This window comes from Saimiri boliviensis, chromosome 5 (genome assembly GCF_048565385.1).
Source record: "Saimiri boliviensis isolate mSaiBol1 chromosome 5, mSaiBol1.pri, whole genome shotgun sequence".
Taxonomy (NCBI): Eukaryota; Metazoa; Chordata; class Mammalia; order Primates; family Cebidae; genus Saimiri; species Saimiri boliviensis.
This window is the reverse complement of record NC_133453.1, coordinates 109,118,719-109,132,808: the sequence shown is the minus strand read 5'-3', so window position 1 is coordinate 109,132,808 and position 14,090 is coordinate 109,118,719. Positions and strand designations below refer to the sequence as shown.

At 48.8% G+C, this 14,090-nt stretch overlaps 1 protein-coding gene, 1 non-coding gene and 1 pseudogene across 2 annotated transcripts; 2 read left to right on the top strand and 1 right to left on the bottom strand.

Moving 5' to 3' along the window:
* Positions 1 to 6,160: 6,160 nt before the first annotated feature.
* LOC141584708 (sodium/calcium exchanger 2 pseudogene) lies at positions 6,161 to 6,676 on the bottom strand (annotated as a pseudogene).
* A 3-nt stretch (positions 6,677 to 6,679) lies between these two features.
* On the top strand, positions 6,680 to 7,453 carry LOC101035483 (WASH complex subunit 2D-like; the record flags this gene model as incomplete). Its single annotated transcript, XM_010342200.3, is given in 1 exon segment — positions 6,680 to 7,453. A coding segment is annotated over 1 exon segment (774 nt), but the record flags the coding sequence as incomplete, so codon positions are not given.
* A 5,365-nt stretch (positions 7,454 to 12,818) lies between these two features.
* On the top strand, positions 12,819 to 12,924 carry LOC120368283 (U6 spliceosomal RNA). The gene has a single exon (XR_005582468.1). It is a non-coding gene; the product is annotated as a U6 spliceosomal RNA (small nuclear RNA).
* Positions 12,925 to 14,090: the final 1,166 nt, after the last annotated feature.

Below are 14,090 nucleotides of genomic sequence, written 5' to 3'. Positions count from 1 at the left end.
GCAGTGGAAGTCGCAGCAGCTGGGACAGAGCCCCTTTCCCATCGCCCCTGCTTGGAGAGCTCCCACTTTTCCTGCCTGCCTTCACACCCTCCTTCGTTTCTTCCTCCCTGGCAGCCTCGCGCCCCTGCCCAAGGGCCACAGCTCATGGTGGGTGGAGCCGGCTTGGAGCCCAGCCCACTTCCAAACCTGGGTGCATGTGCCCTGCGCTTTGTGGGGTGTGCAGCCACAGTGCCATCATGGGGAGTTTTTGCTTTTATTTCAACCTGAAAATTTAAAAAAAAAAAAAAAAAAAAAAAGCTCCTCTAAGACACGTTATCCAGGAGAAGGCATTTACACTGGGTTTTATCACAATCGGAGATTCCAAGATATGTCCCACGGCCACTTGCAGGTTTACCAGCCGCCCTCTCTGCTGGGTTAAGGAGCAGCCCTGCTCTGCACCACACGGTCAGGGCCTGCAGGGGGCTTCTTGCCAGAGGGAGCAGGGCCAGGATCGGGGCTGGGGAGCCTGCGGCCCCAGAAGGAGGGAGGCCAGGTGTGAGGTTCCCACCCTGCTGGGAAGGGGCAGTGGCCCAAAGTCTGAACTGAGATGTGTGTGTGGGAGCTGGGCTGTCACTAGGTTCATGCAGGGCAAGGGGCAATCAGAGCCAGGCAGCTTGAACAAGAGGCCAGTGAGCTGAAGGCCGGACAGATCAGAGGACCCAGGCCAGGATGGATGGAGGAAATGGCAACAGGCGGGGTGAAGGTGGGCTGTGGTGGAGGCCGGGACAGGTGTGGGCTGCTTTTCCTGCCTGGCAGCTGGACACGCAGTGTCCTGGAGGGCTTGGCCATCTGGCTTGATTTGGGCAGACTACAGAGGTCAACTGCAGATGTGGCCACAGAGGTCCAGACCCTGGGCAGGGCTCCCGGCTCTCACAGTAGCCAGGGCTGTGGGTTCTGGGCTGTGGGTTCAACTGAGGCTGAGGGCTCATACCGACCCCATACCCTGGGAGGGCCGAGCATGAGCGTGGGAAGAGGCCCACCCTGGGAAGCCCTCCGCATGGCTCCCTTCCAGCCTCCCGGAGCCAGCGTGTGGCGGGCACGACCACGTGGGGGATTGGAGCCAGGACTGGAGACAGGGAGGTCTAGGAAGGACGCTCCTGTGTGGGGCTGTGGCGTGGGCTGCAGCACCGGGTGCCTGAGGGAGGGCCAGGCCCCGCCTCAAGGCATTCTCATGGCTTCCTGGAAGATGTGGGCCACTTTTGAAACCCTATGAACACCTTTAAAAAATTGATTTACTTGTTTATTACTCTGCGTTATGAATCCATTTGCTGGAAGGAGCAGGATTTTGAGCATGGGATTTGGCAGCTAAAATGATCACACACACACATCAGTGCAAATGCCTCAAGGCCTCAGACTCCATACCAACTCCGCCATCAGAGCCTCTCAAAAGCCTCCGTTCCATCACGGGGAGCTCCCCTCCTTCCAGCTCCCCGGTCTTCCACTGCCGCCCCTCCACTGGCCCGGCCTCTCACCCCTTGTCGTCCTTGATTGGATTTGGTGATCATGTTGGTGTCGCTTCTCTGTTTCGCTGGCCTGGAGACCCTTGGCCCTGCTTCTAGGAATTTAAGTGTTCATACCCCCGGTCTGAGTCACCCCAACACCAGGCTGCATGCAGGGACGTTATGGTGGCCAAACGCTGGGTCCCTCTGCTCAGTGCTGTGGCTGGTGTGCTGGGTGCTGGGTGGCTGTGGCTCAGGCCCTCCGAGATGCTCTCGGCCCCCTTAGCCTCTGGGCAGCAGCTTCATCTTGGAGCTGAGTCCCCAGTAGTTCAGAGTTTGATGTCTGCGCACTGCCTTCTGAGAATCTCCTTTGAAAATCTTTTCTGGGTCATTGAATTCTGGGCCAGTTGCTGTGGCCTGGGGTGAGTGATTGGCCCAAGACAAACAGGGCCTGGAGCTGGAGGTGGGCTGAACCGGGTGAGGGAGGGGTGAACGCCTGAATGAACATTGGGGTGAGGCTTCTGAGGAGAAGGGCAGGTGGGTTCTGGAGCTCAGATCTGGGAATGTGCACTCCATGCTGGCTTCCAGAAAGGCCCTGAGAACAGGGAACTGGCCCGGATGAGAACTTCGTGGAGGTGTGTGAATGTGTGAATGCGTGTGAGTGAATGTGTGTGAATGTGTGTGTGTGAGTGTCAATGTGTGTGTGTGAATGTGTGTGAGACCATGTGAATGTAAACTGTGAATGTGTGTGAATGCATGTGAGTGAATTTAGTGACTATAAGTGTAAATGTGTGAATGAATAGTGAATGTGAATGTGTGAATGTGGGTGTATGAGTGTAAATGTGTGAATATATGTGTGTAAATGTGTGAGTGTTAATGTGTGAATGGGCAAATGTGAATGTGTGTGTAAATGAATGAATGGTGAATGTGAATGTGTGTGAATGTGTATGTATGATTGTAAATGTGTGAATATGTCTGTGTAAATGTGAGTGTGAATGTGTGTGAATGGGCAAATGTGAATGTGTGTGAATGCGGGGGTGTATGTGAGTAAATGTGTGAATGTGTGAGTGTGAATGGGTCAGAGAATGTATGATGTGTGTGTGTCAATGGTGAGTGTGAATGTGCATGCAATTGTGTATGAATAGGTGTGAACGTTTGCATGTGAATGGTAAGCATGAATGTGTGTGCAAATGTGTGTGCATGTGAACAGGTGTGAATGTGTGTAAAAGGGCTAGTGTCAGTGTGTGAATGGGTCAGTGAGTGTGAGTATACCTCTGCGTGTAAATGTATGTGAGTGGATATGTGAATGTGGATGTGTGCACATGTGAATGGCTGAGTGAATGGTGAGAGTGCATGGGGATGGGTGAGTGTGAGTGGCGAGTGCCCATGTGACGTTTGTGGGATGCTTGCTTGGTTCACTTCATCCCGCTGTGGCTGGCCTGGGGCAGTGTGAGGCTGAGCGCAGCGTGCAGGGGAATACTCACCTGACCACCCCAGGCTCTGGTCTCAGAAGCGCTCCCACTGGAGACCGTGTAGATGGCTGAGCCCCTCCTTGGCTGGGCTGTTTGGAGCCTTGTGCGCTGGGGACGTGCTGCACCTGTAGCATCCTGAATGGTCAGTCACTCCTGCATCCATTCATTCGGTGGCCGTTTCCCAGGCAGGCACTGAGTTACAAAGAAGATCAAAATGCCCCCCTCAGTGGACTCGGGACTACTAGAAGAGAAGGGACGGAGGGGGCAGGGCTGAGAAACTCCCTATTGGGGTCTATGCTCACCACCTGGGTGATGGGATCAACCATACCCCAAACCTCAGCATCACGTAATACACACAGGTAACAAACCTGCACGTGTCCCCCTGATTCTAAAAGAAAAGCTGAAAAAGAGAAAATAAAATAATAAAATGTTCCTACCACTGATGCTCGCACAGTCTGGGGGAGGCAGAGCAGCTGGGGCCACAGCAGTGCGTCTGTGCGGTGCATCCCAGGTTCTGGGGACAGAAGTGGAGCTGCCACCTGGCTTGGCATAGGGCAGGTGCCTTGGCTGAAGGGCTGGCACCTGGGAGGCCACCTGGGGCTGGGGCAGCCAGTGGAACAGGCAAGCGGACACCAGGTTGCCTGAGTTGGATAGGCCTGGAGCTCAGGAGAGAGTCGGGCTGGGAAGAGGTGAAGGTGCTGGGAGAGCTCATGGAGGAGGCAGAAGGAGGGCTGGGGCAGCTCGTGACCACCACTGTTAAGAGGAGGGAAGCTGGCTGGGTGCTGTGGTTCATGCCTGTAATCCCAGCACTTTCAGAGGCCGAAGCAGATCACTTGAGGTCAGGAGTTCGAGACCAGCCTGGCCAGGATGGTGAAATCCCATCTCTACTAAAAAAAACAAAAGCCAAAAAAAGAAAACCGAAAAATTAGCTGGGCATGGTGGTGTGTGCCGTTCCAGCTACTCAGGAGGCTGAAGCAGGAGAATCGCTTGAACCCGGGAGGCAGAGGTTGCAGTGAGCCAAGATTGCACCACTGCACTCCAGCCTGGGTGACAGAGTGAGACTCCATCTCAAAAAAAAAAAAAAAAAAAAAAAAAAAAAAAAAAAAAAAGGAGGGAAGCCTGTAGTCCTAGCACTTTGGGAGGCTGAGGTGGGTGGATCACCTAAGGTCAGGTGCTTGAGACCAGCCTGACCAACATGGTTAAATCCTGTCTCTACTAAAAATACAAAAATTATCTGGGCGTGGTGGCAAGCGCCTGTAATCCCATGTAATCCCAGCTGTTCAGGAGCCGAGAATCGCTTGAAACCAGGAGGTGGAGGTTGCAGTGAGCTGAGATCATGCCATTGTACTCTAGCCTGAGTGGCAGAGCAAGACTCCATCTAAAAAATTTTTAAAAAGACAAGGGAAGCAGGAAGTTTCACAGGCACGGCCAAGGGCTGCTCAGTGCCGTCCTTAGGAAGAGCTCCCTCCCCAAGAAGCAGCTGTGGCGGATGTGGCTGAGAAGCCGGGACTCAGGACAGCTGCCTTGCCCACCTGCTCTCAGGCCCTGGGAGTCTGCAGAGGGGCTGCTGTGGGCAGCCAGGGAGCACAGGCGGGATGATGCCACTGGTACCCCTCACCCCGATTATGCAGAAGAGCACATCACTGGGGAAAGGCCTTTCTTAGCACAATTAAAAAGGATAATTAACAACGGCGGAAGAAGCTGCCTCCCTGGCAGTCCCTGATGACAGTGAGGATCGGCCGCTGGAGGGAGAAAGGCAAAGGCACGCTCCGCTTTTCCTAGACCGTCACAGCCAGTGGACAGGGCCAGAGAGGGCCCTCCAGGCTTGTCAAGGACAGGCTTTGAATCCAGAGAGGGCCCTCCAGGCTTGTCAAGGACAGGCTTTGAATCCCAGGCTGGGCAGCGACTTAAAGGCCCCTGTCAGTCAGCAGCCTGGGGTGCTTATCTCATGTCCCTGCCCTGTGTGACCTGCAGGGGGTGGCTGGGAAGGGGCACAGCTCCTTCTTGAAGGAAAGGATGGGCTGGTGATGGGCCAATGTTGGCACACACGCTACTCAGCACTAAGGCGGCAGGCTCTGTCTCCCGGAAGCTGTGCCTCTCCACCCACCTGTGAGCTGGCGGGTCTAGAGGATGCGGAGTTTCCATGGAGCAGAGTCATAGATGGCTAGGAGGCTCCTGGGAGGCCATCCTTCATTAAGAACTCAGGGCCCGAATCTGTGGCTCAGGGCAGTGTTCTCATTTCCAGGAATCTAGCTGGCCATCTTCCTCATGCCCGTGGGCACCTTGAATTTGAAGTGCCTCTAGGCTGACTTATCAAGTGTGGGCCAACCTCGGACTCATCCAACAGCCTCCCCCTGGAGCAGATGCTACGAGGTGCCCACCCTATACGCATCCCCTCCTCCTGCCTAACTGAATTCTATTCTGGTTTTGTTCAGGGTACCGACGCAGTCACTAAAGTCAGTCATTTTCCCAGCTTTCCTCGCAGCTGTGGGTGGCCTTATGACACAGTCCTGGCCAACAAGATGAGAGAGGGAGTCCCTTCACAAAGAAATCATCAAAGCCTTGCTAAGAAAAAAGTCTGTGGGCCAGGCGCAGTTGCTCATGCCTGTAATCTCAGCACTTTGGGAGGTCGAGGCAGGTGGATCACTTGAGGCTGGTAGTTCGAAACCAGTCTGGCCAACATGGCAAAACCTCATCTCTACTAAAAATACAAAAATTTAGCCGGGTGTGGTGGCACATGCCTGTAATCCCAGCTACTGGGGAGGTCGAGGCAGGAGAATCACTTGAAGCCTGGAGGCGGAGGTTGCAGTGAGCCCAGATATGCCACTGCACCCAGCAGGGGCAAGAGTGAAACTCTCGTCTCTCCCCGCCCCCCCCCAAAAAAAATCCTCAGGATGGTCACTGGGGGTGGCTTCCTGGGGAGGGGACTGGGGTGGAAATTCTCCCAGAGGTGTAGACGGTCACCGGCAGGATGGGCTAGATTGGGGTCACTGCAGGGGAGGAACTGGGGAGGCTCCCGAGGGGGAGACGGAAGGCTGAGCTACTGGGGACAGAGAACAGGGACGATCAAAGCCCGGAGCTGGGTAGGGAGGCCAAGTCCCAGGAGGGGAGGCTGAGTCTGGAGGGAAAAGGAGACCAGGGTCCAACAGCAGGTTCGGTGGAGTCCCCCAGCCCCGGGCAGGCGGTGGGGCCGAGTCTCTGCGCAAGGCCCTAGAAGCCTCGGCTGTAGCAGTCCGCGAGGAGGATGTGCAGGAGCCACAGGCCCAGGAAGAGCGCGCTGGTGGCGAGCTTGGGTCCGCGCGGGCCCCATCTCGCCGCCGATGTGCGGCCGGCGCCGGTACAGCAGCACCGCGATGCCCGCGAAGGCGAAGACGGTGAAGAGCGCGACGGAGAAGGCCAGCGTGCCGGTGCGCACCTCGAAGGGGCGGCCCTGCACCGCCCCGGACACGGCGGCCACCGACCAGGCGACGCCAGGCCCAGGAACACGTTCACCCGTGGGAGCCGGTCACGTTGCCGATGGACGCGGGGGCGCACTGGTTCTGCAGCGCCGCCACCTTGCTGGCGAACGTGTCAGGGATGGAGGTGCCCAGGGCCACGAAGACAACGGCGTTGACAGAGTCCTTGAGGCCAACGGTGCAGCCGAAGTGGGAAGCGAGTGAGGGTGGTGAGCAGGCCGATGACCAGGATGGAGACGCCAAAGCGGGCACCATCACCACTGGGCTGCTCAGAGCAGTCAGTGGAGGAGACAGCACTGAGGAGGCCCTGGAAGCTGCCACTGCACCCTGGGGAGGTCGTTCTGTGCCTGGAGTGGACAGAAGCCCCTTTGCAAAATCTCTGGGTCATTCCAGAGGGGAGGCTGACCTTTTTGATTCTAGGGACATCTTTTCCACGGGCACTGGATCTCAGTCCATGGAGAGAACAAAACCCAAGGCAAAGATAGCAGAGAAGCCTGCCAACCCACCAGGGGGAGGTAAAGAAAAGAGCCCCATGTTTCCTGCCCCAGGGGAGGCCAGCAGTGATGATGATCTCTTTCAGTCTGCTAAACCAAAACCAGCAAAGAAAACAAATCCCTTGTCTCTCCTGGAAGATGAAGATGATCTCTTTATAGATCAGAAAGTCAGGAAGAATGAGTCAAAATCCAATAGTCAGCAGGATGTCATGTCAACAACACAAGATATTTTTGAGGATGATATATTTGCTGCAGAAGCAATTAAACCCTCTCAAAAAACCGGAGAGAATGAGAAAACATTGGAATCCAATTTATTTGACAATAACATTGATATCTTTGCTTACTTAACTGTAAAACCAAAAGAAAAGTCCAAAAAGAAAGCGGAAGCCATGTCTATATTTGATGATGATATGGATGACATCTTCTCCTCTGGTATCCAGGCTAAGACAACCAAGCCAAAAAGCTAATCTGCACAGGCAGCACCTGAACCAGGATCTGAACACAAGGTGTCCGACATCTTTGATGATCCCCTGAATGCCTTCAGAGGCCAGTAGAGCATAAAGGGTATCCACGTGTTGCCCTTCAGCCACATTGTTGAGTTAGTGATGCTGCTGTAAATGCTCATGGTCTTACCTGGATTACAAAAAGCAAATACTACAACAGCTAGCTCATCTTTTACCTAATGTACTTAGTCTTTTTCTGCACTGGTTTAATCATGCTTAATACTACAAAACAAAAATAAATATTTCGCAGTGGAAAAGTTGTTTTTTTGTTTTGTTTTGTTTTGTTTAGCAAACAGCTTCTTTTATTCTTGTTTGAAATTATTTTTCTGCTTACAAAAGTAATTTATACTAGATCTGGGAGGATGCGCCTGTTGTCAAGGTTACAAGGATGTGCCTGGCACCACGGGGCAGAGGACAGAGTTCTCTCCGGCAGCCTCGGGAGGCCCTGCTGCTAATCCCCTGTCTTCTTTCCTGCCTGCGCCTGGGTCCTGCCTGCTGCGTTTCTGCTCAGGCAGAAAAAAAAAAGAGGGTTTTGGGGGGTTTTTTGCCTTTAAAAAAAAAAAGTGAGAATCTTTATTTTTGACAAGTAAGTTCAGTATAAAAAACTTGACCTGAAAAGTTAAAAAAAAAAAAGCAGGTAAAAATAAATATGTTTACAAATTACTGTAAAAACAATACAAAAGAGGATTAGAATTCTCAGTGAGGAAAAACCAAAATGCGTCCAATTGTATAAAGGCTCTTCCCTTGCCAGAAGCGGGAATAAAGCTGAAGACCCAGTCTGGTTTTGCTGCTGAAAAATACACAAAATAACTTAGAAAAACCAGTTGAGGTCAAACGTTGTGAGCCCACTACCTGTACCTGCCTATTTTTGATTAGAGGAAAGTTGATGACCACAGTGCAAGGCAGAGCTGACGGCAGGACAGCAGGAGAGCCTACGTTAATCTAAAGTAAATGCTGAAGAAAAACAAGCCCTTAGTGAAGTCTGAACTCTGCACTTGGTTGACCGATTTCCTCCATTCTAATGGTCAAAATAGTTTACTTCTTGGCCAGCAGAACGATTGCCTGGAGCAGCTGCCTTAGCAAATGCTTGCTGCCTTCCAGCTTTCATGGGTTGGGTCCTATGTCAACCACCAGTCTTAGCAGAAACTCAAAGTCTGTGTGATGTGGCAACTGTTGGCTACACCTGGAAAACCCTTGAGTTCCTGGGAGGTGAAGGAAAGCACCAGAGTTTGCCCATCTGTGGCTCAGAGCACACTTTGCGTCTTTGTAGGAAGCACTCGGTACACTAGAGGCTTGCCCTCTCTGCGGCTGTCCACGTTAGTGCTGGTTCTGCACGGGCTAGCTGGCCCCTCAGAAATGACATTTGGAGGGCAAGCAAGCAACCTGTAAGTCAAAGGCTTAGGATCCCAGGTTTCAAACTCAAAAGCTGAGAACACCATGGAATTGCAAGTCACTGGAATATGGCTTCCCCTCATTCCCCAAAAGCAGCAGAGGGAAAACAGCCACAGAAGAGAGAAAGTGACAACCTTAGGATGCAGGAACCAGTTCCATCTCCTAGTTTGGTTTCTGGAAAGAAGCAGGCAATGCAGTGACTGTCACAACTTGGCTGTAAGAATTCCCTGGAGAAGCCACTGAGGAGAATGGATGGTCTTAAAGATAACCATTTTGGATCTGAGAGTTCACTTTGGGAACACTGAAATGCTTTCCATTGGGGATGATTGTCAAGAACAGTAGCCTGAATGTCACACATGGCTAACCCGACAGCCAAGGAATCTGTGACTAAAGAAGTGAAGAATGCACAAGAATGGATCACAAGATGGAATTTATCAAACCCTAGTCTTGCTTGTTAAAAAATTTTTTTAAAAAAATATCTGTAATGGTACTGACTTTGCTTGCTTCGAAGTAACTCTTTTAATTTTTTTTTTTTTTTTGCAGTAACTGTTAGTTTTTTTAAGTCTCTCGTAGTGTTAAGTTATAGTGAATACTGCTACAGCAATTTCTAATTTTGAAGAATTGAGTAATGGTGTAGAACACTAATTCATAATCACTCTAATTGTAATCTGAATAAAGTGTAACATTCTGTATGTAGCCTTTTAGTATGAAATAGACAAATAGAAAATGGTCCAATTAGTTTCCTTTTTAATATGCTTAAAATAAGCAGGTGGATCTATTATTTCATGTTTTTGATCAAAAACTTTATTTGGGATATGTACGGGTAGGGTAAGTCAGTAAGAGGTGTTCTTTGGAAACTTGTTTTGGACAGTTTACCAGTTGCCTTTTATCCCAAAGTTGTTGTAACCTGCTGTGATACGATGCTTCAGGAGAAAATGCGGTTCTAAAAAATGGTTCAGAATTAAACTTTTAATTCATTAAAAAAAAAAAAAAAATGACCTCTATCATTTTAACCAGAGGGAATCACACCCGGGCCTTGGATGAATGAAGGCAGCCCGGAGCGGCTCTGCGGCCCGCGCTAGTCTGCGCATGCGTCCTGGAGCGCCTCCGGCCGTGGCCTCCCCCGCACCCCCGTGTCCCCAGCCCTGCCGTTCTGCTTCTCTCCCAGTTTCTTCCCCTGGCTCCCTGTTTTAGTGTTAGTCCCCTCCGTCCACCCCGCTGCAGGCCCGTCCTCTCCTCGTCCGTGACCCCATGGCTGTCATCTCCATCTTTTCACCAGCCGTCAGCATGGCTAACCTTCCCCGTCTTTTTTTTTTTTTTTTTTTTTTTTTTTTTTTTAAGTAAATTAACTTTTACCATGAAAACTTCAGTCATTTTGAGAACTGGTAATGAAGACATTTACGCAGTCTTTGTCTCCTTTTCAACCTCAGAGGCGGATCTCCAGCAATAATTCTAACGGGTAGGAGCAAATGAGTTTTTTTTTTTTTTTTTTTTTTAATTTGCCAGATATTCTTTTAATGAGAATTATAAAAGACCAAAAACATTTTTTTTGCAAACTGCCTTTTTAAACAAATGATTTGCTTTTAGTTACAAATACTGTGCATGACGATGCCTTCTTCTGCAAAACCAATCAATACAAGAACAAATTTTAAACAAATGATTCGTCCGAGATATTTGAAAAAGGAACTCCCCTCTTCATTCTGTGATCTTTTCTGAATAGCAATGTATGCCCTAGGAAGAAATCATGCTGGGTTTTGCTTTTAGAGATAAAAAGTGGTGGATTTATTTTGCCTACAATAAAGATTCTCAGGGTGTCACAGCAGCATATTGCCAAATCTTTCTTCTGTTTTATGTTTCAGTGTATTCACTTTCATTTTCTTACTTACTAGACCATTTCTGCAGTTTGCCCAAACCTCTACTGTTTGGGACAGTAAGTCAAATACCTCATTTTTTAAAAGACGTTTTCATGGCATCAGTGTAAGTAGAGTACATTCTTAACTGAGTCTTTAATGTTTATTTGAAGAAAAAGTGAGACAAAAGCAATGTCAATGTAGTCCCCATGATCATGAAATGTATACAAAATAAAATAGGTGAATTTGTTGCAAAAAAAAAAAAAAAAAGTTAGATTCTCTAACCTTTCAAAGATTAAGCTCAAAGGTGTGACTCATCTGTAGAAGACAGAAAGAGAGACCATCTTATAGATGCTTTAAATAGCTTTTGATAATTTTCCCGATGTCACCTTTACTTTCTGGAACTCATAGCTTCATAACACATAGCTGATTTTAAAATATTTCTAATGAACTGACTAATGGGGAAGAGAAAGTATGTATTGAAGGCATGTTATAAATTTCACCATAAACAATTATGCATATCAAAAGACACTAACTTTAAAATGGTACTCAAAGAAAAGTGAGGAAAACCCTGAATTACAGAGGAGGAATGCCGGCAGTACGGGGCGGTTGTCTACAGCAACACCATCCAGTCCATGCAGAAAAGTAAGTTCCCACTGCTCTGAGCTGCGGCCGATGGCTCCCAAGTGGCAAGGTCACAGAGTCTTCCCAAGGCCGTTCCGCCCTTCGGTTGATGCCGCTGCTTCCTCCTGGTGAGGTGTGCAGTAGGACTGTGATGACCTGGTCACAAGCCATTGCCTCACTTTCTTTGCTGTGAAATTTGTTTCTTTTCTTTTCTTTTTTTTTTTTTTTTTTTTTTTTTTTTGAGACGGAGTTTCACTCGTTACCCAGGCTGGAGTGCAATGGCGCGATCCTGGCTCACCGCAACCTCCGCCTCCCAGGTTCAGGCAATTCTCCTGCCTCAGCCTCCTGAGTAGCTGGGATTACGGGCACCTGCCACCATGCCTGGCTAATTTTTGGATTTTTAGTAGATACAGGGTTTCACCATGTTCATCAGGCTGATCTCAAACTCATGACCTCATAATCCACCCACCTCAGCCTCCCAAAGTGCTGGGGTTGCCAGTGTGAGCCACCTTGCCCAGCCCCCTTTCTTAATTTTTAAAAATTAATGAGATTTAGGCTGGGCACAGTGGTTCACGCCTGTAATCCCAGCACTTTGGGAGGCTGATGTGGGTGGATCACAAGGTCAAGAGATCGAGACCATTCTGGCCAACTTGGTGAAACCCTGTCTCTACTGAAAATTCAGAAGTTAGCTGGGCGTGGTGGCATGCACATGTAGTCCCAGCTACTCGGGAGGCCAAGGCAGGAGAATCGCTTGAGCCCAGGAGGTGGAGGTTGCAGTGAGCCAAGATCATGCCATTGCACTCCAGCCTGGGCAATAAGAATGAGACTCCCTCTCAAAAAAAATAATAATAATGAGGTTTGTGTTGTTGTTACATATATCAGACAAAAAGCTACAAAGGAAACAAAGAATTAGTCCACAGACAAGTTTCAGTTGGAGCCACACATTTCACAAGCTGGATATTGGCCATAAGGTGGAATGTCAAGTGAAGAGATGCTACAGAAATGGCCTTTGATTGGCAAATGAATGAAGTTGATTCCACTACTGTCATTGTTTGGAATACAGTGTGGCCAAAGCCAAGGCAACTGGTCACTGTGACTGGAAATTGTAGCCCTAGCTGATCTGTGGTATGAGACTGCTAATATGAATTCTAAAATCTCACTTTAGTGCAGCAAAAGCTGTTTCTCGAAGTGGTGGTGGGGGGGAGTATAACACATGAAAATGATACAGAATTCATTTTCTGGGGGCTAAAGCATTGTAGGCAATGGCAAGAACTCTGGGTTTTATTGTGAAATAAGAAACCACTGGAGAGTTTTGAGCAGAAAAATGACAAAAACCGTCTCTACAAAAACCACAAAAAAAATAGGTGGGCAAGGTGATTTGGCCTGTAGTCCCAGATGTTCAGGAGGCTGAGATAGGAAGATCACTTAAGCTCAGGAGTTCAAGGCTGCAGTACGCTGAGATTGCACCACTGCACTCCAGCCTGGGCAACAGAGGGAGACCCTGTCTCAAAAAAAAAAAAAAAGAAAAGAAAATTTAATCAGACATAGCAGTGCTCGCCTCGGCAGCACATATGCTAAAATTGGAGCAGTGCAGAGAAAATTAGATGGCCCCTGTGCAAGGATGACATGCAAGTTCATGAAGGATTCCATATATTTTTAAATTTTTAATAAAAGAAAAAAGAGACAAGAAAAGAAGTGCAGCATAGACTAATTTATTGCAAAAGAAAAATTTGAAAGTTAGGCACAGAATAGATGGTATACCCCGGGAGAGGGAAGATTCAGAGTAGCTGCTTGTAAGGATGAGACAGCAAAGACTGGCACTCCCCTTTATGGGAGTCCCACCTGATCATTCATAAGGAGGTAGAAAGAGGTGGTACAAGTGTGTCCTCGGTGGTCCTCTGGATGTTTTGGATCTGACAGGTTGGTTATCTGGGTTTTCAAATTAGTCTTAAGTCGGGTTATGTTATTCAATTCGCCTAGAATATAAGTACAGCATTCAGTTTTTATGATATGGTACAGGTTCGCACTTGGGTGTAGTGAGTGTACACAAGACCATACAGTTTTGCACCTCAGCTTTCCTCATAAGTGAAATCTCATAGTTTAGTGAAGAGATACTCATGCAGCTATCATTTAACACCTTTGGGTATAATTTCTTAAGGTCTCTATGCCATATAACATCTTATGTACCTCTGTATGCCATATGACATAAATGAAGATTGAAGCTAAGTGTTCATAGTATCGGAATACACAACATGTTCAGCGAGATCATAAATGAAAAAGGTTTCCTGGTTTTGGCAGGGTCTAAATTACTCATCCTTGTGCCCAAGCATAACCTAGGGAACATTGTCCTAACCATCCTGGAGGTAACCATGGCTGTAAGTTAGTGCCACATAGCCAATGTGTCCCATTTGGAGCTCTCCAATAAACACCTGCTCACTGTACCCAATTGGTAGCACCAGTCAGTATCTTGTAGTATACTAATGCGGTCAGTACATTCTCCTGGTATCCCGTGCATATCTCTTGTACTGTGTGGCCATTGGTCCTTGGTGTGGTTTCTTTGCTCCCAGCATAAAGGAGCATTTTGGCTGAGTTGGTCAAATGAAGGGGTGAGCCACATAAACCCATCCCAAATTTGCATTATCCCATTTTGAAAATGGGCCGTTTTGGGGGGCGTGGTTACCACCGTCTCTTTTAGTTGAGGGGATGCTAAAGTAAGAACTAGTGAGCGAGTCCTTTCTGTTAAAAATCTTTTCCCGGGCCGGGCGCAGTGGCTCAAGCCTGTAATCCCAGCACTTTGGGAGGCCGAGGCGGGTGGATCATAA